The sequence below is a fragment of the Marmota monax genome, unplaced genomic scaffold (genome assembly GCF_021218885.2).
Source record: "Marmota monax isolate L192 unplaced genomic scaffold, Marmota_monax_Labrador192_F-V1.1 WCK01_AAM20220418_F8-fsc00204, whole genome shotgun sequence".
Lineage (NCBI taxonomy): Eukaryota > Metazoa > Chordata > Mammalia > Rodentia > Sciuridae > Marmota > Marmota monax.
Genome location: NW_026695247.1, coordinates 1,742,393 through 1,767,208, shown reverse-complemented (window position 1 = coordinate 1,767,208; position 24,816 = coordinate 1,742,393). Strand labels below are relative to the sequence as shown.

Below are 24,816 nucleotides of genomic sequence, written 5' to 3'. Positions count from 1 at the left end.
CTCCTATCTCACTTATCATCTCCATATCAACGGTTCTCAGTCTTGGCTGCACAGTAGTGTCCCCTGGTAGCCTTCTGCAATTACCAAAGCTTAAGCACCACTGGCAGACAGATTTAACTGATCTGGGCGGGACCGTGCATCATTACTTTTTAAGGTCCTAAAATGATTCCAATGTGCAGCCAAAGCTTAAAACCACTTAGTATGCACCAACCCGTGCCAGGAGAGATTATTAAAACATGGGTTTCTGGACTATATCCCTGAGTTTTTGACCCAGAAGATCTGGAGTAGAGCCAGATTAGAAATTCACATTCTAATAATTCTGCAAGTGATGGTGACACTACTGGGCCTTGGACCATGCTTGGAGAACCACTGCTGTAACTGAGCAGAGGACTATGATGACCATAAAAATTCAATTATACACTTTGCCCTGCTGCCTTTCATGTACAAGAAAGCAGTGAGGCAGAAGGAGTGGGATATTTCAACTGAGCAAGTTTTCATTGTTTTATGTTTTGAATACTCTAAGTACCATAGTAGCAAAGTCCCTGTCAATGAAATGTAAACTCTGAGCAGATCTATGGAAACCTACTTGTCAAGGAGGGGATATAGGAACTGAATGGGAGTTTGGACTAGGCATCGAGTAACAATCCCTTTTGCTTAAGCCTATAATCCTTGCCCCCTTTCTTGGAAGAGTTGCAACCATTCCTCTTTTGGAGATGTGAAATTGAGGTTCAGCGTGTTGCAGTGCCTCAGGCTGCCTCATTGTGATGTTAGTGGTGGGCTGGTAGTGAAATGTGTGTCTTATACTCAGTCACTGCACCCTATATGATGGATTTCACAGTTTCTACTCCGGGAATGTCTTTTGCAGAGATTTCCAAAGTCTGACTAAAATTTTGTACTCCTAAACATGCTGGAACTGTTATGAAAAGGAAATTTTAAGAAACACTAGACAGTTTTACTTTGTGCATGTGCTTTAATTTAACATTAATGATGGCTAAGGAAGTAGCAACAGGACATGAATCTTTGTAAATTGATGTATCTAAACTATGGGTTTACTCACAAGATTCCCAGTCTCACAAACAAACAAACAAACAAACAAAAATTCAATTATAATGGAAATGTGTCTAGATTGTTACAGAGATAATTTTTGTGTTTCTACTTACTGAACAAGGAACACCAAAAAAAGAAAAATGCAAACAGCAAATACATAATCCCATGGCCTTTACACATATGCCACTGTATTGCACAAAAACACAACAATAGCAGTGGCTAACATACTGTACACTTACTATATGTCCGGCACCAGCTAAGACTATAGGGTCATTCTTTCCTTTCATCCTCATGCCAACCCTATGAGGTAATTACTTTATTATTCCATTTTACAAGTGGGGAAATCTGCAACACAAACACACAGTACACAGGTTCTCTTTCCACGATGCATTTCTACACCACTATGCCATGTCTCACGTTCTTTGCCCTGCTAGCTATGAGTTGTCTTGTCTGCTTCCCACCTGGCAGAGGGGCAAGGATTATAGGCTTAAGCAATAATCTTTTAGGGACCAGCTCTGATGCCACTCTTGGCAAGATTCATCTAAGCTCATTCCCCAGGAATGTCTACTCCACATGCCAGTTTCCCCCAACTGTGGGCTCACAATGCTTGGCATAGTGGAAGTGCAGGATGAATACTTGCTAAACAATAACCTGTGAATTCTGTAGTTTACAAAGGTTGAGTTTTCTTTATTTGAAATGCATGGGAACACACTGTTTCAGGTTTCAATTTTTTCAGATTTTAGAACATCTGCATATACATCATAAGACATCTTAGGGATAGGACCCAAGTCTAAACACAAAATTCATTGACTTTTCATATACATCTTAGACACAGAGCCTAAAGGTAATTTTATGTGACACTTTTAGTGTGTCTGTCTTTTGATGGTGACCTAGTAAACAAGATCAGATGTTGATCTTTCCATCTGCAGTGCCGTGCTGGCACTCAAAAAGTTCTGGATTTTCAGATTGAGGATACTCAACCTGTACCATTACTGAGAATGAAGAGACTAAAACAGAAGGCTCTTTGAGAGATTTCCTAATCTTATAGTCACAGAGAACAACAAGTCACCAGAGTTTCTATCTGCTTGCAAGCTTGTGGTGGCAATAAGGTGGCTACGAGAGCAACGGTTTTGGAGTAAGCCTGACTATAATACCCCATTACCCCTCCCTATCAATTTGGCCTGACCTCCCATCATATGGTCTGATCTCAAAGAGGAGAAAGTCAGCAGCTCTGCAGACAGCACCAACCCCAGCAACCTCCCCCAGTACTGCGTTCAGGAGCTCATCCCATCAGATTTGAGCAGGGGGGAAAAGGGCGAGGAACAGGTAGGGAAGAAAAGAAGGCCTCAGTGTTCCTGAATGTCATGTTTTTAAAGCAGGTTTAAAGGTTGTTCTCCTTATCTTAATACACATTTACACTTGCTGATCCCATCAGTTTTAGCTCTGTTTAGGTTCTGTTCTAGGGTAGATGGCTCCCCAGTAAGAAAAGGCTGACAAGACATAGAAACAGCAGCAGCAAACCTCAGTAAAGGGACAGTGAGGAAAAATGAGTGGGACTCTTAGAAGCAGATCCCAACTCCTGACTAACACACCCAGCTCTCTGGCCTCACCGACACTTCTGATATATTTGTCTGCAAAGGCAGAGGCCATATCTTTTTTACTGATCTGGCACAAAGTGGGTGCAGAGCAAAGGCCAGCATATGAGTAACACAGGGGTCTGGTGCCATTGGGAGCATCTGCACAAGCCAAGGCCTCTGTGCTGTTCTCCTAACAGAAGACAGTGAGTGGGCGACTTAGTCTTCTGACTTGGTTTCATGGAACTGGGACATAAGGAAAGAGTCAATGCCACTCCTGGTACCTGAGGGACTATGGGCTGTGTGTAGCTCAAAGGAGCATGGTGTCTTAGGAGTCCCCAAGAAGGGAGAGAGAGAACTGTCCGCTGACCACATGCCACTGTTCTCTACCGCTGTGCCTTACAAGCTCAAGATACCAAAAGATTCTCTGCTAAACCAAAACTTCTCCTAGGTTTACCTGTTCACTTTTTCTAAGATCTAGTTTTAGCAAGAACCCAGCTAAGTCAGTTTAGCTAGAAACTCCACCTCCATATCTAATTGCCTTCCATATTTGATCAGGTTCCTCATCCTCCATTTTCCCTCAGGAAATGTTTGCTCACTCTGGCCTGTCTTCAGCAAGAATCGTATTAGATTGGTTTAGCCAGAATTCCCCTGACCCCCAGTGCTTCCTCTTATTAATTTTCCACCTACCAATCCCCAAACTGCTCCCTGGCTACAAATTCCCACTTGCCCATGGTGTACTTGGAGCTGAGCTCAACCTCTCTCCATTGATACAAAATCCCATTGCCATGTTCCCCTATCTACCATCACAGTTCTGAATAAACTCTTCTTTTCCATGCTTTTAACAACCTGCACCGAAGAAATGTTTCTTTAATAGATCCTATGGCTGTGCTTCATGAATGAAGGTCCCATGTCAGGAGCCCTCAAAACACTACAGCATCAGTGAGGGGAATTACCACACCAACTCTGAATTGGGTCTTAGAAATATAGTTGTCTAAAATTGCCCTCTGGAAAAACATTAAGCCTTTTAAATTGAAATAGAACTCGATTCAGACCCCAATTCTGCCACATCCTGGGTAAATTCATTTTAATGAAGCTGTTTTCTTATCTGTAAACTGAAATAAATCAATGGAAAAACAGAAATCCAACTGTGAGTGTATATGCTTTAATTGAATTGTGAGCCAAAGCCTCTTCAAAAATAAACTTAAACCTGAACCATACTCATTTATTTTCTTTTTTTCTTTCTTTTTTTAATATTTATTTTTTAGTTTTAGATGGACACAATATCTTTATTTTATGTTTACATGGTGCTGAGGATCGAACCCAGTGCCTCACGCATGCTAGGTGAGTGAGCTACCACTTGAGCCACATCCCGAGCCCCTTATTTATTTTCTATACCTAGACTGGACAACGTATCTTCTGAACTTCTATGTGATTTAAAATGCAGCTTTAATGTTCAATGTACTAGTCTGTGCCCTCACTTCATTCTCAGGGCAGACATCTGATATGACTGCCAGTAAGACCCTCGGGCGCGCCCCAAGGCAAAGAGGGCTACTTGGGGGTACCTGGAAGATAAGTGCTTGCATTAAGCCAGCTCAGCAAGGGGTAGGGAAAGGACTGAGCTGGTGCCACCAACCTGAGGATGTCTTTTGTCTTAGAAAGACTTGTTGGAATCATGGCAACAAGGGGAGACAGATTATCTCCTTATTTCCCCTCCTTAGTGAAGCCTTCAAGAGCAGCCTAGGGCATGTGTGAGGCACTGGATTCAATCCTTAGCACCACATAAAAATAAATAAATAGGGGCTGGGGTTGTAGCTCAGTGGTAGAGTGCTCGCCTCGCATGTGGAGAGTGCTGGGTTTGATCCTCAGCACCACATAAAAATAAAATAAAGGTATTGTGTCATCTACAACTGAAAAAAATATTCAAAAAAAAAGAAGAGCCTAAGTTGAAAAAGTTGAGTGTGTCCTCAGACAACTTCCACAGAGTCCTCTACAAGAGCCATAAATGACATCTCAATTGTACAGAGAAGACAAATTCTTCATGAGAAACAGAATTCTGTGTGACAAAAGAACATAAGATCCCTTCTGAAAGGCCTCCCCCAGGACTCCTGCCTCTGCACCCAGAAGGCGTCTAGAAGAGACAAGAGCCTGGGGTATTTTGGATTAATGGCCCTCACAAGGGCACCAGCAATCTGTCCCTTCCTGCCTCTGGCCCAGAAGCTTGCAGGACCTGAAGACAACACATGAATTATTACTCTCTGCCAACAATGTGTGCACTTGTGGGGCCAGCCAGGGGCCGGCTCCCCTACCTAACACTGGGGCCCAGGTTGCTGCCAAGGAGGCCATAAATCAGGAAGTTGTTCCTAGGAAGACTGTTAATAGTTTACCATGCCAAAAAGGTGGCTCTGATCTGGTATGAGGAAGAGCTACTGAGCACAGTGGCTAAAAAGGCTCCAGGGCTGTCCCTAAGAGGTGGAATTCTTAACAGAGCAGAAGGGTGGAGGGGATCCCGTGGCACAGTCATCCCTTGGATCTGTGGGGACCAGTCCCAGGACACTTCACAGATAGCAAAATGCATGGATGCTCAAGTCCCTTATATAAAATAGTGTGGTACCTACACACAACCTCCCATGTCCTTTAAATCACCCCTAGATTAACTCTAGAACCTAAGACAATGTTAAAGCCTTATAAATTGTTATACTATACTGTTTAGGAAACATTGTCTGCACATGTTTGACACAGACACAATTTTTTCCCAATATTTTCCATCCAAAGTTGGCTAAATCTGCTAACATAGAGACTGTAGCAGCAGGAAAGGAACATGGAGTGACACAATAAGTTTGGCCCACTAGTAACAATTACAATGGCTGGCTTCCAAAAAAGGTCACTGAACCACTTTCACTCATAACAGAAAGCAGTCACTATAAAACCAAGTATTAATTTGACCAATATTGATCTCATGCTGGCCTAAGTGCCAGGCCAGGGAAATAGCTGTGAATTAAACAGAATTACTGGTTTCAAAAGATTAACACTGTACTGACAGGGATGAGGGGCTGGAAAATGTATACTGCAGTTGGAGACAAGTGCAATGAAACAATAGTTACTAGAAACCAAAATGGTGTCATTATGTAGAAAAAGCAGTCCAGAAGGCTTCCCTAAAGCGACAGCAAATAGGTGGAACAGGCAGAAGAAATACACGCCTAGGATGGGCAAGACTGAAGGAGCTGTGGACTCAACCTGGAGTGCAGAGCAAGGCGCTTTGAGGAAAGAGGACTGTGGACTACACTTGCTGTGAGATGGAAGTCACTTGAGTTTCTGACATCTCTTTAAAAGGTTTGCTCTGGGAATGGGGGTATAGTTCAGTGTCAGAGCACTTGCCTAGCATGCACAAGGTCCTGGGCTCCATCCAAGGCACCCCCCCAAAATCCCCCCCCATCCCCCCCAGCTTGCTGCTGAGCCAATATCACGCTGAACATGGAGAACTAGGACAGTTGGGAGGTGATACATCAGGATGGAGTGTTGGCTGTACATGAGGGCTGACCTCTGGGGCTACCCAGGGCCAGACCACAGGATAGGCTAGTGGGTCCCATGTGTGGTGTGGGAAGAAGAGACATGTGTGAACATGGCACCTTTATCTTGGGGCACTGAGATACCACTTACAAGAGGAAGAGGAGAAGAGAGTTGGCTCAGACCACTGGAACCTAGAGCTGAAGTTTGGACTCACCTCTGCCTTGAAATGTTTTCAGCAAAAGTCACCTACATGATGCACCTGCCTGTGGGAGGCCATTCTACTTTGTAACAGGCTAAGCCTTTTGTTCTACATTGTTCTTGGAGTAGTTAACACATACAATGGAGGCAAAACATGAAGAGGGATTCAGAAGGGTCACTGGGTTCGAAAACAGGGAGTAACCATTTGGCCAAGGAAGCCTGGGCACTTTAACCTCTGTGCTTCAGTCTCTTTACCTGGAAAATAGGTGTAATAAAGGGTACTAAGGTCACGTGGAGCTCAGAGATCTATTGTGAACATGAAATGAGTTAACAGGTATAAAGATCACAAAAAAATAAGCTAGTTTTATTGATGGATTGACCGAGAATGGGTAGATACATAAGTACATACAAACAGTCCCTGACTAGTGATGGTGTTACTTTATAACGGACTCACCTGTACACACTCCATCTTAAGTTGAGGAGCATCTGGACCTGTGGTGGTCACATATAATTTCCAACTTATAATGGGTTTATCAGGACATAGTGCCATTGTAAATTGAGGAGTGTATACATAGTTATAATTTTTTCCCCTGGAATATAATTAATAAGGAACCCATCCTTCAGAATTTTCTGAGGAATAGGATACGTATCTCCTTTGGGTTCCCAAACTTCAAGCTGAAAAGGACTCTAGAAGACTATAGATGTGAAGAGGAAAGATATCAAGAGAGACAACCAAAAAAAGGATGGGAAAGGCCAGAAGAGAGAGGAGGAGAGCCAAGGGGTATCAGCAAAACCAAAGAAACCCAACCAAACTTAAGAGAAAGCCAAGTGACCCTCCCTAGGTAGGTGAAGGGGGTGGAGATGGATGAGGAATGAGCAAGCCCTCCAACACCCACAGATGACACCCAGGGGCAACAAGGGCCAGCATTCTCATCCTCAAAGCTCACTGGAACCACTGACCCTAGTCCATTGGGCTCCACTGAGCTCCAGGAGCCTGCAGGGAGGAGGAAGCTGGGCACTTGTCAGCCTTTCAAGGTAAGTTCCCAGACTGACCGAGACACGGCTCACTTTCTTCCTACCCTGACCTGTGGATGCTTCCTGGCCTCCTGAGGGTCACTGAGTTCAGGTACAACTCTCGTAATAGCCCTAGGTAAAAAAATGACAGAGATAAACAGGCCTGTTGGCATAGGAAGGTGAAACCAAAGATGTAGGCAGTGTGCAAAGACTGACATGGAAGGGCCTCATACTGTGTGGTCATCCCTCATCTAGGTTCTGCCTATATACCTTCCTTTCCCTTCACTAAGCACAGCAGAGATATAAATGAATCCTAAATGGCAATGCTGGAAATGCTAGTCCCTGAGTCAAGACCCATTTGTCCTCATCACTTTAGGCTGATTCCTGATTTGGGTTGCAAGTGCCCCTGGGCCTATCGAGGCCAGCACCTACCGTGAGTGGTTCCCCTTGGAGTGCCTGCAGGATGAAGTTGCTGACCACCCGTCCATCATTCATGTGCATGCGTGGCCCAAAGGTGTTGAAGATTCTTGCTACTCGCACTTCCACGCCTTCCTGGAACAAAGAGAAGAGGAAGTGAGGTGTTCTTCCCTTCCTAGTTTATATGTACATTTCCAGTGACCTACAGAGGTTCACCTATGACAAGGGTACTAGGTCTCTCCAACAAAAGGCGACGAGCACCAACATTCTGGTAGAGAATCTATGAGACAGCACAAGGGGAATGTGTTCAGATAAATTTTTCTCCGGTAAACATCTATTTTCCAAATGGGATCATATAATATATTGTGCAAGTTTATCATACATTAGAGATATAAAAGTCAATGAATATTTGACAGCTGGTAAGAAAAAAACAACAACCAGAAAGTACTTTATCTTGGAGAAAGTAGGAAATAAAAATTTTTAAAGAGTTGCCTTGCAACTCAATCTCTGTTCTAGAAAAAACTTAAAATACAACTTGGTGCTCCCTAAAGGCTCAACTGATGGCCTGGAAAGACACCTCCTAACATTGTTTAACATGCTTGTCTCTACTATTCATTTTCATCCCTGTTCATTTTCTTCTACACATTTTATAAAAAATTTTACCATTACACAAAACATGAATGACTTATACAATCCAGAAAAGCTTATTTTCAAATATGTCATCAGGAAAGTGTTATTTTTTCAACTACCAAAGCCTTTCCCAAATGAACCTGTTTAATTATAAAATTCTGCAGAGTGCTTTGCCATGGATGAAAAGGTTAAATGTCCTTATAATTGTCTCAAGCTCTTCCAGCCTCACTGCTTCTTGCCAGGCCTTCCACTCACCTTTTCCCATTCACAGTAAAACGGGGAAAGAAACAGTACTTACTTCCCAGGGGTACTATAAGACTGGAATAAGTCCCTGAACACCCTTAGCACAGGGCCAGAAGTAACGACGGTATATTTTAGTTGCTACTGCTGACACTACCAGTTGATCAAATCTTTTCATTTCTAATTCTACCACCTCAGATCTGACATGGGCTGGGAATCTAACAGACTCTTAGTTAATGGGGCTTATTTAACACAAAATGTATCCACATGCATAGCAGGTTAAACAGGATGAACTGCAGAGTCTCCAGGGCCCACATGAGATATCCAGTCACTGCCTCTGCCCACAGAAACTTCATGTATCTTCCCAGCATACTGGACAAACACAGGAGCTTTCCACATGTGCTTTGATATGAAGAGGGTTGGGATACACAGATTTATCACAAAGCTAACTTCCAGAAATCACTATAGTGCTAATTCTGCTCAGCAATCTATAATGCTTTTAGATGAAATACTCAGATTCTTAAGACCAAGATGTAAATTCTCATTCTTCGGAATAAATCAACATTTTTCTCTAGTGAACTAACTAGAGTATACAGTCACCCGCCTTATCCATTGTTTCACATTCTGTGGTTTCAGTTGCCTAAGTCCAGAAAAATAAAATTGAAAATTCCAGAAATAAACAATTCATGTTTTAAATTGTATGTTATTCTGAGTATCATGCTGAAATTTCTCATGATCTCACTATGTCCTGTCCAGAATGTGAATCATCTCCTTGTGCAGAGAGTATCCATGTTGTATATTCTATTTCCTCATTAGTCACTTAGCTGTCCCTGTCATCAAATCAACTGTTGAGATATCACATGCTAGGGTTCAAGTAACCTTTATTTTACTTTAATAATATTCTTGAGGGGCTGGGGTTGTGGCTCAGTGGTAGAGTGCTCACCTAGTGTGTGTGAAGCACTGGTTTGATCCTCAGCACCACATAAAAATAAAATAAAGGTATTGCGTTCACCTACAACTAAAATTATAAACACACACACACTCTCTCTCAAAGCCTGAGAGTAGTATGCTGGCAACTGCAATAAGCAAAAGAAGAGTTGTAAAGTGTGTCCTTTAAATAAAAAAATGAAAGTTCTACACCTGAAGAAAAAAAAAATCACATGCTGAGGCTGCTAACATTTATAGTAAGAACGAATCTTAGCTACCTGTGAAATTGTGAAGAAAGAAAAGAGAAATTTATGTTAGCTTTGCTGTTGGACCTCAAACTGCAAAAGTCATAGCCACAGTGCATGGTAAGTCCTTAGTTAAGATGGTAAGACATTAAATTATAGGGTGCAGCATAATTCATGATTTCAGGTATCTAATGGGGGTCTTGGAACGTTTCCCCCATGGATAATGGGTGTAATATATGCAAGGAGTACAAAAAGTAGAGCCAGAGATACTGTTTTCAAAAGAAAAGAACTAAAACTTGCATTTAACTGTTAAGATGAGGAAAGAAGAGGGGGAAAAAAACATAAGTGGGTGAACATGGCTTTATTCTAGGAAAAAGACTGGAAAAACCTAAGTAAATTTATAACACTTAAACCAGTGTGCCTGTCCAAAGAACGCTTAATGTGCTCTGCCAAGTTTGTAGCAAATCAAATGCTTTTATCCTCTTGCTGTTCCCTTCCCTCAGGAACAACGTTCCAGAACATGGCCTCATTAAGAGCTGAGTTTGTAGACATTGCTTGGTCACATAAACAAGCTTGCTGTTCTCATTTCTCCATTTGGAATTGTAGATGTGAGGCAACACATGACAGCAAGTTAAATGGGTGAGCTGTAGATTTCCCAAGGGCCCCTGTGGGCCCTTGTAGTTGCTGGAGTCCCCTGGCTACAACCTCTGCCTGCAGCAGCCTCATCTATTTCCCAAGTTTTAGGAGTGAACATAGCAATTTCCATGAACTTGGGCTCTCAGGCATATTTACACCTTATCTTATTAGATTAGCTATATTTAAGTCTAAGCTCCTTAAGTAAAATAAAGATAAACCCAAGGCTGGCTCCAGTTAAGACTTGTTCTCTTTTTGGATATTGGTGTCTTCTAGATTGTGTGTACTGATCTGTCTCTTTCCAGACAGCATCAGCAAACCTTTGCCTTGACACAGAGGAAACCCCTGTTCAACATGCACAGTCCCCTTGACACCATCCCCCATCCTCACGATGGGATTTCATAAAACTGCCAATTTGTTCTTAGTCACAGCTGTGTGTCACTTTGTGCTCTGTGGTTCTACCCCTGTGGTGAACTGTGAATCATTTACATCTGACTCCAAGCATCAAGAAGATAAGAGCAACTCCTGTGAGTTTGAGTTAGGTCAATATAAAATGAACAGAAACTTAAAAGAAGGTGATGTATAGAAATCCACATGGGGAGAGTGTATCTGAATGCACGTGGCACATGTGAGCACATGGGGGTGTGACAGCAATACTGCATTCTCATCCTGGCACTCACTAGCTGTACATTTCTGGGGAAGTCATTTCATTTTCTAAGGCTGAAGAGCCTAATCTTTGAAATATATCCACTCTGCCCATGTCACAGGGATTAAAAGAAAAGGCAAGACTGCTTTGAAAACATGTCCTTGCTATTATCTATCTCTCCACCATGGTTTAAAACCCAGTACTAATGTGTCTTGGTATCTGCAGAGGATTGGTTCCAGGATCCCTTAGACACCAAAATCTGAGGATGCAGATGGTGCAGTATGAGCTAACAACCTAGGCACAGTCTCTTATATAATTTAACGCATCTCTAGATTACTAACAATAACTAGTACAATGTAAATGCAATATTAGTATCCCTTACCCTGTACTGTGTAGGGAATAATGACAAGAAAAGTCTGTACAGATACAATTTTTCCCCCCAAATATTTTCAATTCGTGATTAGTTGAATCTCTGGAGAATGAACCCACAGACGAGGAGGGATGACCATTTGCCCTTGAGCCCCAAGGATAAGGGGTACTACATTAATAACCAGGTCAAACTTCTAACATCCACTATGCAGTAGGCAATCATTGCAAGGGCAGGCAAGAGCAAATTTCACCTGCCAATGTCTAGACAGGACAGCAGAATATGGGGGGCAGGCACCTAGTGGCAAGTTGCAGGGCCAGAAAACAAGGGTGATTTTGGGCAGGGAAGCCTAGAGTGTGAGGCTTACTGTGGGACACTGGACTTGATTTGGTTGATTTTTTTTTTCCCAATAAGCATAACGTACATACCAACTTTTTGATTTTTTTTTTTTTTTTTAAATAAAGTATCCGAGGTAAAAAAATAAAACAAAACACCCTGAAGGCCACTGAACTAGGTGATTTCTTTTTGCTGTGCTGGTCTATGATTTCATGAATGGTGGCCTGTTTTGCAGACCCAGTGCAGCTGGTGGGTACACAATGATCTCCAAGGCAGACTCACAAGGGGCAATGAGCTCAAATGTACACTAAACCCTGACCACAGCCTACAGGGTAAGGCCCCATATTTGTAAACCACTGGGATGTCAAGCATGCAGAAGGGGCAATTTAATTCCTGACAAGTTTGAATTATTCATGAAGGATGCTATGCCCTTTCACCCCAACTTCCACTTCATTCCATTCCAAAAGAAACTCAAAGAGACCTCTCTTTCTGTAAGGGATGTACAAAAGGTTTTCCTGGGAAATCAAACTTTATTTTGAATACATTAAAGGATATTTCATTCATTGAAAGAAACTCAGATGTGAATACTCTAGAAATGGGGAAAGTTTTTATAAAGAGATCATCCATACCTCTATTCACTTGTTTATATTTTCAGTCTTCATGTATTAGGTTTAGTTAGAGTAAGACACAGCTACATACCATAAAGCATCTTGAAAAAAATGACAATTTACACCAAAGAGGGGATATGTACTTATATATAAAAAATTTAAGTTATTTAAATAATGAAATAAAAATGTGTGAAGGGTACACCATTCCACCTGGCTCTTCATTTCCGATCTTTTTTATCATTTCTGATCTTTTTATCGCCACTTGTCTGTAGAGAGCATAAGTCCTCACAACTAAAATATTAAAAGTCTTTCCTAAATCTTTTTATCTCAAAAGGCTGCACATTTAGAACGATGAACTGCCAACTGTGGCTTCCTCTACCTGCAGAGGAAGGAGAGGCGATTCCAAAGCAATGCCACATGGGCTGCTTGCTCTGGGCCCTGGTGCCCTTGAACCAGGAGTTGACTTCTTGCTCAGCAATTGCTTTCTGATATGCAGCAACCTGACGGGACAGCCAGACAGGGGAAGGGGCACCCCCTGCAGGGCTTCTGCCAAGGACTTGAGTCCTACTTAGGGTCCAGAGAGCTGGAGACAAGTCTTGGGACCCCCTCCCATCTGTAAAATGGATTAACCACCCACCTCAAAAAAGGCTGTGGGAAATGAAGGAAGATGAAATAGACTCAGCACTAATAGAGGCCAAGTGCATGGCTGGTACTCTAGCCCTGGTTCCCTGATCCTTAGCCCCACCCATTGCAGGTATGAAGGGCATCACTGAATAATGTCACTTCCAGAAAGTGGCACATTCAGATGGATACAATATCATGACACCTTGTAGAGCAGTGGGCTCAGTATGTAGGACCCACAGGAGTACATATGCTGAAATGAAGAAAATAAGAAGCAGCAGTCATAGCCCCAGAAAATATGTCACTTTGGAGTCAGGGCTTGAAGATGGGCAGTAACTTGCCCCAGACCAGGCCACACCCAGTGGACCAACCCAGTAGGGGCAGGTGCTCCCACCCACCTTAGCTGGATGCTAACATGACATCCCAAGCTAAAGATGGGTCTTTGTGCCTTGAATGTTTTACAGTCTTTTCACTGTTTACATGATAGTTTTTGGTTCATTTATTTTCCCTTTTTAAATTTGTTTCTAGATGGGATTATGAGTACTATTATGGTATTATGAGGAAGAAAACTTCCTTCTGGTTTATCCTTGATTTCTTATGTTTCTACACCTTGCAAAGCATCCTGCCATAGCAGGAACAGAATTGTGTCTCACTGTTCTTCCTACTTGGCACTGATTCACAAAGAGAGAGCAAAACATTCGTAACACAAAAAATGAGGACAGGAGATGACAGTATAGGCCAATAATCCCAATTACTCAGGAGGCTGAGGCAGGAGAATCTCAAATGCAAGGCTGGCCTCAGTAAGTCAGTGAAACCCTGTTTCAAAATATAAAACCAGGGCTGGAGATGTAGCTCAGCAATAGAGCATTCCTGGGTTCAATCCTCAGTACCAGCTCCTCTAACCGGAAAAAAAAAAAAAAATAATAATGGGGGCAGGGGACTGGAGTTTACCACAGGCCCTTTTCACAGGCTTGTCAGAATTCAGGTGACATCACAGTGACTTCTACTCTTGGCCATGTTGTCCCTTCTCAAAGCTACAACCTCTACCTTTCTGCTTTGCAGCTACCACAACTGGTCAGGATTTTGGCATACCCAGGGCAAGGCACATGGTCATTCTGTGGCTTAATGGTCCCCCAGGGAACAGGTGAGGAGTTCTAGGGACAGGCAGCTACATTTCACCTGCTCACAAGAAACTGTCACGAGGGGCAGGCTTTCCTCAGTATTATCTCTAGAATGACACAGACTGCAGCACTCCCCTGGGCAGATGTGCACCTTGGCCAGATATGCTAAGCACAGTGAGAAGCACTGACAAACTACAGGCTGCTTGTCAGCCAAGAGGACAACTTCCACCGTCTCCTTCTCAGAAGGTGCCAGGAAGTGACTGAGGCTTTGTTCCCTGGTAAGAATTGTACTGGGAGGCTGGCTGGGGGAATGACTCTTGCATACATACCACGATTGTCTGTGGCGCCTCCTGTGGGTGAGGTATGTGCCTGGTAAATGCACAGAGGAGGCACTGTGCCAAACGAGCAATAGAGGTTCTTTACAAGGACATCCCTGGCCATGTGGGGACACCTGACAGAGTTCTGGGCGGGATGCTCAGCCACAGAGGTGAGGGCCAGCTATCCACATGGGGAGTTTTAGCAGGTACGTCCCTCTACAGTTTTCAGGGCAATGCCACTCGTGCCACTAACTGGGACAGTGCAAGCATAGACTGAAATGCTAACAGTTCAGATCTATCTAGAGGCCACCTTCCTGCATACATGACATACATGGATCCATGGTTCAGTGGTGTGCAACATGCAGAAGCAGCTAGCGTCCAGGTGCCAAGAACAGGGCCTCAGCATATAGACCATGCTCAACAAATGCTGGCTCCATTGTTATTAAATTGGGAGGCTGAGGCAGGAGAATCACAAATGAGAGGCCAACCTGGGCAACTTTGAGAGATTTTGTTTCAAAACAATAAATAAAAAGGCCTAGGGATATAGCCAGTGGTAGAGAAGAGTACCCTAGGTTCAATTCCTCCACCACAGCTGTAAGGCTGAAAGCAAAAGGAAAAAAGCCGAGAACATGTTATTCCTGAAATGTATTACTAGATTAAATGCATTTATGTGCCTTCATACCCTAGCCAGTTTTTATAGGGACACAGGTTGTTCTACATATTTAAAACACCTTAAATTTTGGGGTCTAGATGTTCTGGGCTCAGAAATGACAAAGGCACATTCTTTTAAAACTGGTAACATTTCTTAGAATAAATGGATAATACAAGGAAGGCAATGGCCCAAAGTGGGCTAGAAAGCATTATGTCTACTGCTGGCAGAGAAATAAAGCAGACAGGTCTAAACACTGATACTAGCACAGGTTCTCTTTAATGGTATTTTATTAAAGTATGAGGAGCAAGAGAGACCCTGACAAGCCCTTTCTGCCCCAAAAAGAGGCAGCATGTTTCTGCTTGGCTTCAGCTACGCCATCTGTGCAACACCATGTAATGAAAGGCCATGACAGTCCCCATGTGGCATATGTCCACACTGCCCAGCCCCCTAGGGCCTCAGATAGGCAATAAGGAAGATTCCCTGAACACTGAGCACCCATATGCCACTCTCCTCTCTCTCAATGCCCGGAGCTTGCCCGGAGGCTGGACCCTGGGCCTGAGAATACTGTTCCCACTGACACTGCATCTTTTAACAACCTGTCCTGGAACAACATTCCATGCCTGCAGGTATTTCCCTGCATGTTCCACTTAATAAAGGACATTATGCCAAGGATCTGAGAGAGCTGACCCAAGAATATGGTCATACTCCCTTTGAAAATGCATGGAAGAGCCTGGGCTGTCACCTGAGCCTGTGGGGACCCCTTTGCACAGCTCACCGGCAGGCACAGCAGGTACAATGAACCCCAAGTCAGAGGTTAAGAACTGAGTAAACAATGGGTCATGTCTCCAAGTTACACAGCAGCAGAGCCTGTGTGGGAACCTCAGCCTCTCAGTCTGTGGGCAACTTCTGCTACATCATGTGGACAATCTGAGATACCCATGGCAGAGGCACTGAGAGCAACAATAAACAACGAGAACGCAGGAAATGATAGCAAATATGAAGAACAATTCTTAGAGAAGTACAGGTTAAAGCAATAGTGAATCAATTTTTTTACTATTAAGAAAACCAAAAGAAAAATTAAAAAATTTAAAAAAAAAAAAGAAAAAAAAGAAAGGTAACCCATCTATTTGGAGGCTTCAGGAAAAAAGAGGCACTCATGAGCTACTGGTAGGCAACTGGCAATAGAGAAGCATACTGTTCCATGATATTCCAAAACCTAAGAATTCATCTCTGGGAAATTATTTTTAAAATAAGGAAACATGAAAAAGGCTGTGCACAACACTGCTCATTAGTAATAATGGGCAACCGGACTTCCCTACACTTGCCCCCAGGCATATTTAATGGCAGCATTTAATTCTTTTATGACACTTTACCTCTGATACGCTGATGCTCTGTGTGCCTAGAACGTAAGCCCTGGAACCTGGTTAAGTACCTGCTTCATGTAGGCGTAGCACATGGTCTCTGCGACACGTTTGCCTTCGTCGTAGCAGGCCCGGGGTCCTATCGGATTCACGTGGCCCCAGTAATCCTCACTTTGAGGGTGGACTTCAGGATCTATGGGTCAGGGAAAAATGAGACTGTTTTCATCTTTCCTTTTTAACCAGTTCATCTGCACTAGGAATAGAGCATCTTTGAGGTACAAACATCTTCAAATGGAGAGAAACATCAAAGAGGGAAGGAAACAGTGTTCTATATACCATTCTCCTACATTGGAACTGGCATTCTTACTACTGATTAAGTAATGATAGCACTTAATTTTTTTTTTTGATATGAGGAATTTAACCCAGGGGTGATTAACTACTGAGCTACATCCCCTACTCCCTTCTTTTTTGAGATGGGATCTCACTAAGTTGCTCAGGGCCTTGCTAAGTTGCTGAGGCTGGCTTAGAACTTGTGATCCTCCTGCCCCAGAATCTCACGACACTGGAATTATAGGCGTGTACCACTGTGCCTGGCTAATGATAGCATTTTATTTATTTATTTATTCTAAAAAATATTTTATTTTTTAGTTGTAGCTGGAGACAATACCTTTATTTTATTTATTTATTTTTATGTGGTGCTGAGGACTGAACCCAAGGCCTCACACATGCTAGGCGAGCGCTCTAACCACTGAGCCATAACCCCAGCCCTAATGAAGCATTTTAGAGGAAAAAAATAAAATATCAAAGTCTCTCAAATCTCCCTTCTCTTCCATAAATTGTCCTTAACTTTTAGATTGTTACACAAGCTATCATGTGTATGTGTGTTAATGACAATATACTAATATATAATAGAAAGGAAATCAGTAGACTGGAGTATCAGGAAGGGTGGGAAAGGAAGGAGGGGAAGGAAAGGAAAGGTACCGGGGAAGGAGATTGATCAAATTATGTGCATGTATAAATATGGCATAACGAATCCCACTATCATGCATAATTATAATGTACCAATAAAGAGCAAACAAACAGCATCTCTGGAACATACAACTTTCACATTTGCTGTCACCAGAACAAATCTAAGACCCGTGATGAGACAAGCTGGATGCCCTCTGTGGGGTAAACACAGGGATACAGTGTCTACAAGCAAATGGAATTCCCAATTCCTGTTTCTCTAGTGTATAAATCAATCACACCTTAAGATCCACCAGAGAAATAGACAAAGAAACCAAGTAACAAATTCCTTTTTAAGTACAAGTATATTTCTGGGACGTGAATTACGACCTGGTTTATCCAGTACATCAAGAACTTTATACTCTGAGTACAATCAGGGTAGAAAACCTATAAATCTTTGTTAAGAAATCTAGACAAAAAGATACGGGGACTCTGTGTTACTCATTTACATCTTGTTAATCCTGCCCCTGCAGTTTGACTTCAGGCTCTTCAGGATGAGGGCCTTGAGTGAGTGCTGGGAGGGGTCCATGCACACATCTGGCAAAAACCTCTGATTCCTTACCACCCCTGCAGCCCCCACGCAGCCGCTGTGCAGCACAGAGTAAGGTCTCTCTGTCTGGGGCTGTGGCTTACTGTTCCCTTAAGAAAAGGTGAGGCTTTCACTGTCCATTGGTAGAAAAGATTGATGCAAAGACTCCCAGAGAGGAAAACCAAAGACTTACATTCACAGACGACTGATACTAGAAACTTTTCCATGGATTTTTGACAAGGGCTGGGCAAGCCAGACAACAAATTAAATGGTCATAAATTTCTGACAAAGGAGAAGAAAGAGAGGGCTGGGCATACCCATTCAACCATGCACTGGCACGGTCTGGGCTGAAATGCCCAAGGCACCAAGATTCTGAAAAAGTCCCTTCACAACTTCACTTTGGAGAAAAACTGGGACAAACCACTTTGTTATTAGAAAAGTAAAGGCCTAGTCAGAAATGATTTCTAATTGCTTCCCACTTTATTGATATTTTGCAAGGTTAATGGACTAAGCAAATGCTCCACAAAACTTAAGTGGTTCATTTATCAAATGTCAGAGTAGAGCAACTGGCAAACTAATTGCAAGGATTACGCCCTAAAGTTAATTTAGGAACTAAAGGACACCAGCTCTTATCAAAAATGCAGATAATAAATGGGGCGGGTGAGGATAAAGGAAAAACACGTCACTCCACTTTTTGGACAGAAACATTGATGAGGCAGGACTTCAAAGATGATGATGTGCTACATTTTCATGGGGTTACAAAGATTATAACTGCATTAATTAGAATTTCTGTGCATTTTTTTTCCATTTGCTTCCCTTACATTAAAAAAATTGTCCTCCAATTTACCCTTTGGCTTCCTCATTTCTCTCATCCAGAACAATAATACAAAATGAGGGGGGGAGCCAGGGTCTGGCTCCCACTGCATTGACTAAACAGTTCTCCCAAACCTTGCACCTAGGTAGTTTGGGGCTGAACAGAAGCCAAGGTGGATTGAAAACAAAATCCTCCTCCTACCACCAACATGAATTCCCAGGCATAGGTGGGCCTGGGAGGGATGATGAAGGCTATAGCTGTTAAATCAGGCTCTGGAGCTTTCTGGCACTATCCACTTATGGTTCTTCCAGAGACTGTTCTATAACAGGTAAGGTAGGCCAACCTGTGGGCTGCTGGTGGATCAGATATGAAGCACACATCGCTCACAGTGAAGAACAACATGTGCCAGCTGAACAGGCCAAACAATCCCCACGGAATGCAATTTTGTTATACTTTAAGAGCAGAATGGAAAAAAAAAAAACAACAACACTGGTGTGCAATCAAAAACAGTGGACTCTTACTGGCCAGGAGACACTATCCAGTCCTCCAAGAATACACAATAAGAGAGTTAATCTCACTCAGAGGACAAGCCTGGGGACTCCAGAGGCTGGGATGGAAAGCCTCGGGGCCATCACACACAGGAAGAGCTTGAGCAGGAAGGCCTTCTCAGAACGACATCCTGGGCTTGATTCCTTCTTCACCCAGGACAGGAGGCAAACAGCACAAAGGTTTAGAGGAAGCAACTGTGGCGAGGGCTCCACCCACTCACCTCCATACACCTCCGAGGTCGAGGCCAGGAGCAGACGGGCGCCCACGCGTTTTGCCAATCCTGCAAAAAGCAGAGTCATGATCAGAGAAACTATCTACTTTCATGGATAGGCACACTTTATGTGGCTGATTTAAGCATACTGTAATATAAAAGCTATCTGAAGATCCAACAAATTATCCACTCTGATGGCATATGCCTTGGACCAAACAAAAGCAGTAAGAAAAATCACAGATAGATTCTTAGAAAAACAGTATTAGTTGGATTCTTAGAGTTGTAAGGAAGACCAGATGCAGACTCTGTTGGTTTGCTAAGGTGTGATTTCAAGAATTATTTTGCTTAAAATATTGCCCCATATTTTCTGACCTCACCCTGGTAGGCAAAAGGCAAGGCTCTTTTCACATTAGTCTCCAAAATGGCCTCTGTTGCCCAGGAAGCACTGCCAGGAGGGAGCCACGAGGCAAGGTGTGCAGGCAGGACCCAGGGGCAGTGTGGGGAGGCAGAAGGCTAAAGTGAGAGGGAGCCAGGGGTCTGAGTATCTGAGGATCTAGAGGAAAGCAGAGAGCCATGAATATATAAGAATGAGAGCATATAGTTGCTAAAAAGGCGAGAATTTGGAGATGGATTCTGCCAACTCCACAATGTGCAGGAGGAAGGAAAAATGTTAAAAGGGAGGTTTGCATCAGATTGTATCCATAGGCTAACAACTCCATGGGCCCACGGAACCTGTAAGGTGGATCACCACAGAGTATTATGGTAGAGACAGAAGTAGTAGCTTCAATAAGGATCCTGAAGTCTTTCTATTTTTAAAGTTAACTTTTTGAGATATTTGTACATTCAAATTCAGCTGTATGAAATAACACAGAAAGATCCCACATACTTCTTCACAGTTTTCTTTAATGTAAAAACTTGCAACACTGAAGTATCAGATTTCACAATGTCATAGTGACATTGATGCAATGACCATCCCCACTGCTAGAGTCCTCCACTGATGTAAGTGACTCAGAACATTCCATCTCTACATTACCGTACTTCCTCTCTCCTTCCCACGCCTGTAACCCAAAAATTCATTCTCTATTCCTGTAACTTTGTCATGTCAAATACGACACATAAATGGAATCATACAGTATTACCTTTTAGAACTAAATTTCTTCACTGATCACATTTCCCTGGAAGTCTACCAAGTTACTGTATGTGTCAACAGTTCCTACCTATTTTGTCCTGAGGACTCTGCTAGAAAAATGGGTATATAATCTAATCATTTATCCATTACTGAACATTTTAGTTGTATTCAGTTTTTCACCACATGACTAAAGCTGCTATGAACATTTATTACAGGTTTTTCATGTGGCATAAGTTTTTATTTCTCAGAGATAAATGCTCAAGATGACAATCACTGGGTATTATGGTAGCTACATACTAACTTACTTATCATATTTATTAATTTTTTTAAACCAGGGGTGCTCTACCACTGAGCTACAGGGTCTCATAATAAAAAATGGAGTGATTCTCTTGCCTTTGCTTCCAGAGTAGCTGACTTACACATGTGTGCCACTATGCCTTCCTGCTCTATTCAGTTTATATATATAATTTGTCAACGGACCTTTATTTTATTTATTGATACTGAGACTCAAACCCTGTGCCTCACACATTCTAGGCAAGTGCTCTGCCACTGAGCCACAATCTCAGCCCATCTATTCATTTTTAAAAAAAAAAAACCCATCAAACTGTTCTCTAGAGTAACTGTACCATTTCATATTTCCACCATGGGGGAATAAACTAGCTTTTAGTTTTCTCTAAACTTTGGTAAAATATATACATCACATATGCAATGTGTTGATGTAAGAGAAACTGAGCTTAAAGATTCTGAAACAGAGGCAACCGTCCAGGGTAAAGTCAGAGGAGCTAACCCAGCTGCAGCAGAGCTAAGGTGTTTGTGCTGAGACTGGACAAAGAACAAAGAGGTTCCATCAGATGAAGTCAACACAGGACCTAAGAGGTGGTGAAGCAGTGGAGGGAAGGGCCCTCCCCTGAAGTGTAGGCAAAGTGCAGTGCATCTTGTCTCAAGTGCAAAATGCTTAATAACAGCTCCTCTCGGTTCAGACTGCAAAGTTCCATGTGGAGTTCTCCCCATTCTAGTGATGGTCTCCTTTGACTTTTGTCCCCATGTCATTCCTGGAAGATCCCCCATCCTTCCTGCAAGACTTCCACATCCACTCTTACTCCTGACTCAAGCCCTAGCTCAGGAGTCCTTTTGCCTTGAACTCTAACAGCATCTTGTTGGGGCCTTTCTCCTGGAACATTCCCCTTCCTCATCTGTATCACCAATGCCTGTGCCTGCAGAGCACCCTCTCATGGGATGCCAAGGTCCTTGGCAGAAGAGCCTGGGTAAATGTATCCAAATCCCCTCACAGTGCAAGGTACAGTGCCCTAGGTATAATAGCTGAATTCCCTAAATAGAAGATCAGATATCATATGCACAGTGGGTTTTTCCTCCATGGGTGTCTGGTTATGGTATGATGGAGGGGGATGGGGGGGCCAAAAGAGTGACTGGGAGATTGTGGTGGCAAGACCTGGGTGCAGCACACCATGTTTCTAAGTAGGAAGATAGACACCCTTTCCTGCCTGGTGATCAGGGCAGGGGACAATAACAGAGGGCAAATGTTCTTTCTAGGTTAGAAGAATAGATCATCTTACTTCACTCAGAACTTGACCCCTATGAAGGTTAATTTCATGTATCAACTAGATAGGTTAAAGAATATACCCCAACAAATATCTAGTTGAACATTTTTGGGGGGGGGGTGTGTCTGTGAAGGTATTTCTGGAAGAAATTAGCATTTAACCTATAGATTAAGTAAAGGAGATGGGCATCATCTAATCCCTTTAGGGTCTAATAGAATAAAAAAGTAGAACACTGATCTGTCCTGAGCTCTCCAGTTCTCAGGCCTCTGAACTACACTATTCACTTCCCTGGGTCTCCGGCTTGCAGAGGGAAGGTGGGAATTCTCAGCTTCTATAATCACAGGAGCCAATCCATCATAAGTCCTGTTCTTCCTTTTTTATTTTATTTTTTTAAATTGCTGTGCTAGGGATTGAACCCAGGGCTCTGTGCATGTTGGGCAAGTGCTTATCACTGAGCTGTGTCCTCAGACCCGAATAACCCCCTTTCTACATATCTAATTATATTCCTACTCTGTTCCTCTTGAGTACCCTAACTAACACAATCCTCCAAAATGTTCAGCCTTAGAGACTTAAAATCCAGTCTCTGGCTGCCCTTTTAGACCCTTGTTTCCATGCTCCACTCAAATTAATATTTAGGACTGTCTTTCCTAAATCTATTTTTAGAACCTGCTTTAAATGTTCTTATAATTAAATCCGTTTTTCACTTGACATTTTAAAAAGTGGTTCCTTTCTTCCACTTTGCAAATAATCAAAACACCTACTTAAAAAAAAGTACCAAACTTAAGTATGCCTCTAATTTTAAATGTTAACAAGTACATATTACCCACAGCCACAATCTAAGGCACGCTGTTTGTGAATACACGTGACCATTTTTAATGTCACCAACCCTTTCATCTTCCACTTCCAATGTGAACCCTCAGGTCAGCCTAGAGCAGGAGTTCAGTTTCCACAACACCCACATAGGGCAGCCTCTTGGCCCTAATCTACCAGAGGTGTTGCTGAACCACCTCTTTGGGCAAGGCCACTCCACACAATCTTGGGACCAGAGCCTTCCAGGACAGGATGTGCCATTAATCCTAGGCACTGGCCAAATGAAAGAGGAACGCTGGTCACCTGTGGTCACTCCCAGGGCATTTAGCCTGAGGCATCGAATACCAGTGATTACAGCACAAAAAAGTTATGCTGAAATTTGTCCCCCATGACAAATTCTGATGACATACATGCTACATACTGTGAAACTGTCAAGTAACAGGGGCAAGGTGATGAAGAAGGTATATAAATACCAAGGTCAAACTAATTAACTTCCAATGATGAGGATCCCCATAGCCTGCTTTGTTTTTCATGGTTTTAGCTACCTGTGGTCAACCTCAATCTGAAAATATTAAATAGGAAATTTCAGAAATAAGCAATTCATTAGTTTTCAACTATGCACTGCTCTAAATAGAGAACGAACTCTTGTGCTGTGCCACTCTATTCTGCTCAGTATGTGAAACATCTTATTTTCTGGTGTATCCACACTGTATTTGCCACCCACCTGCCAGCCATTCGGTGGCCATCTCAATGACCAACTGTTCTGATAAGGCAGTGTTTATGTTTAAGAAACTCTTACCTTATTTAATAATGGTCCCAGGGCCTAAGAGTAGAGATGAATGAAATTTAGATATGCCAAAGAGAAGCAATAAAGCATTTCCTTTAAGAGAAAGGTGATAGTCCTTGAATGAGAAAAAACTAATCATAAGCTAAAATTGCAAAAAAGGAAAAAAAAAATCTTTGAGCTATCTTTGTAGTTGCATCTCTAACTGCAAAATTATAGCCATAAGTGTTCTGTTAAGAGAAAAGGTGTTTCAGGAATCCTCTGGTGGTCTTGGAATGTACCCACTGCAGACAAGGAAGGACAACTTTATCTATGCTTGTAATTGCCCAAAATATTCCCAGCAAAGGCAGCAAAATGAGAAAATGACCACTTACCCAACATGTTCAATGTCCCAATTGTATTGGTCTTCAGTGTCTTGATAGGGTTATACATATAATTTGGAGGGGAGGCTGGGGACGCCAGATGGTATATTTGGTCAACTGAAGGAGAAAAAGGGAAGCATGTTATTTCCAAGTAAAACACTTTAGAAAGTTTCAAACTTCTATTGATTACACTGTGAAATAAAGGTGTTAGTGTATCTTTCACTGAAATTCTAGTTGTTAGCACATTATTCTTTGTAGAAACTAATTTACATTTGTAATTAGAAGAACTTTGAACAAAAATAGAAAGTCTAGTTATCTGGAAAAAACCTCTGTGCAAGGCCAGTAAGTGGAGTCTGTTCTCTGACTGAAGTCTGATGACGGAGTTGAAAATTTTCTGAGATTTGTGATCCAGATATAGCAATCATATCAGAAGGAAGACTGATTTTTAGACACAGAATTAAGCATGTATATCTAAAATGAATGTTTTTAGCTTGTGGAGCAAATTTAATACAAAACTAGGGAAGAAAATTGCATCCTATACATGTAAAACTAGACCCTGAGATGACAGGTGAAGAGGCGGTTCTTAAGTCTGTAAGGAAA

At 42.4% G+C, this 24,816-nt stretch overlaps 1 protein-coding gene across 5 annotated transcripts in view; it reads right to left on the bottom strand.

The window, feature by feature from the left end:
- The window catches only part of Uxs1 (UDP-glucuronate decarboxylase 1), a 90,100-nt gene that overhangs the window by 10,065 nt on the left and 55,219 nt on the right, over positions 1-24,816 (bottom strand). For all 5 annotated transcript variants that reach the window (XM_046420250.1, XM_046420251.2, XM_058578286.1 and 2 more), the window contains 4 exons: positions 24,229-24,333; positions 19,582-19,641; positions 16,536-16,657; positions 7,776-7,895 (listed from right to left, as the gene is read on the bottom strand). In XM_046420250.1, coding sequence (XP_046276206.1) covers positions 7,776-7,895; positions 16,536-16,657; positions 19,582-19,641; positions 24,229-24,333 — 407 coding nt within the window. The remainder of the gene's footprint in view (positions 1-7,775; positions 7,896-16,535; positions 16,658-19,581; positions 19,642-24,228; positions 24,334-24,816) is intronic.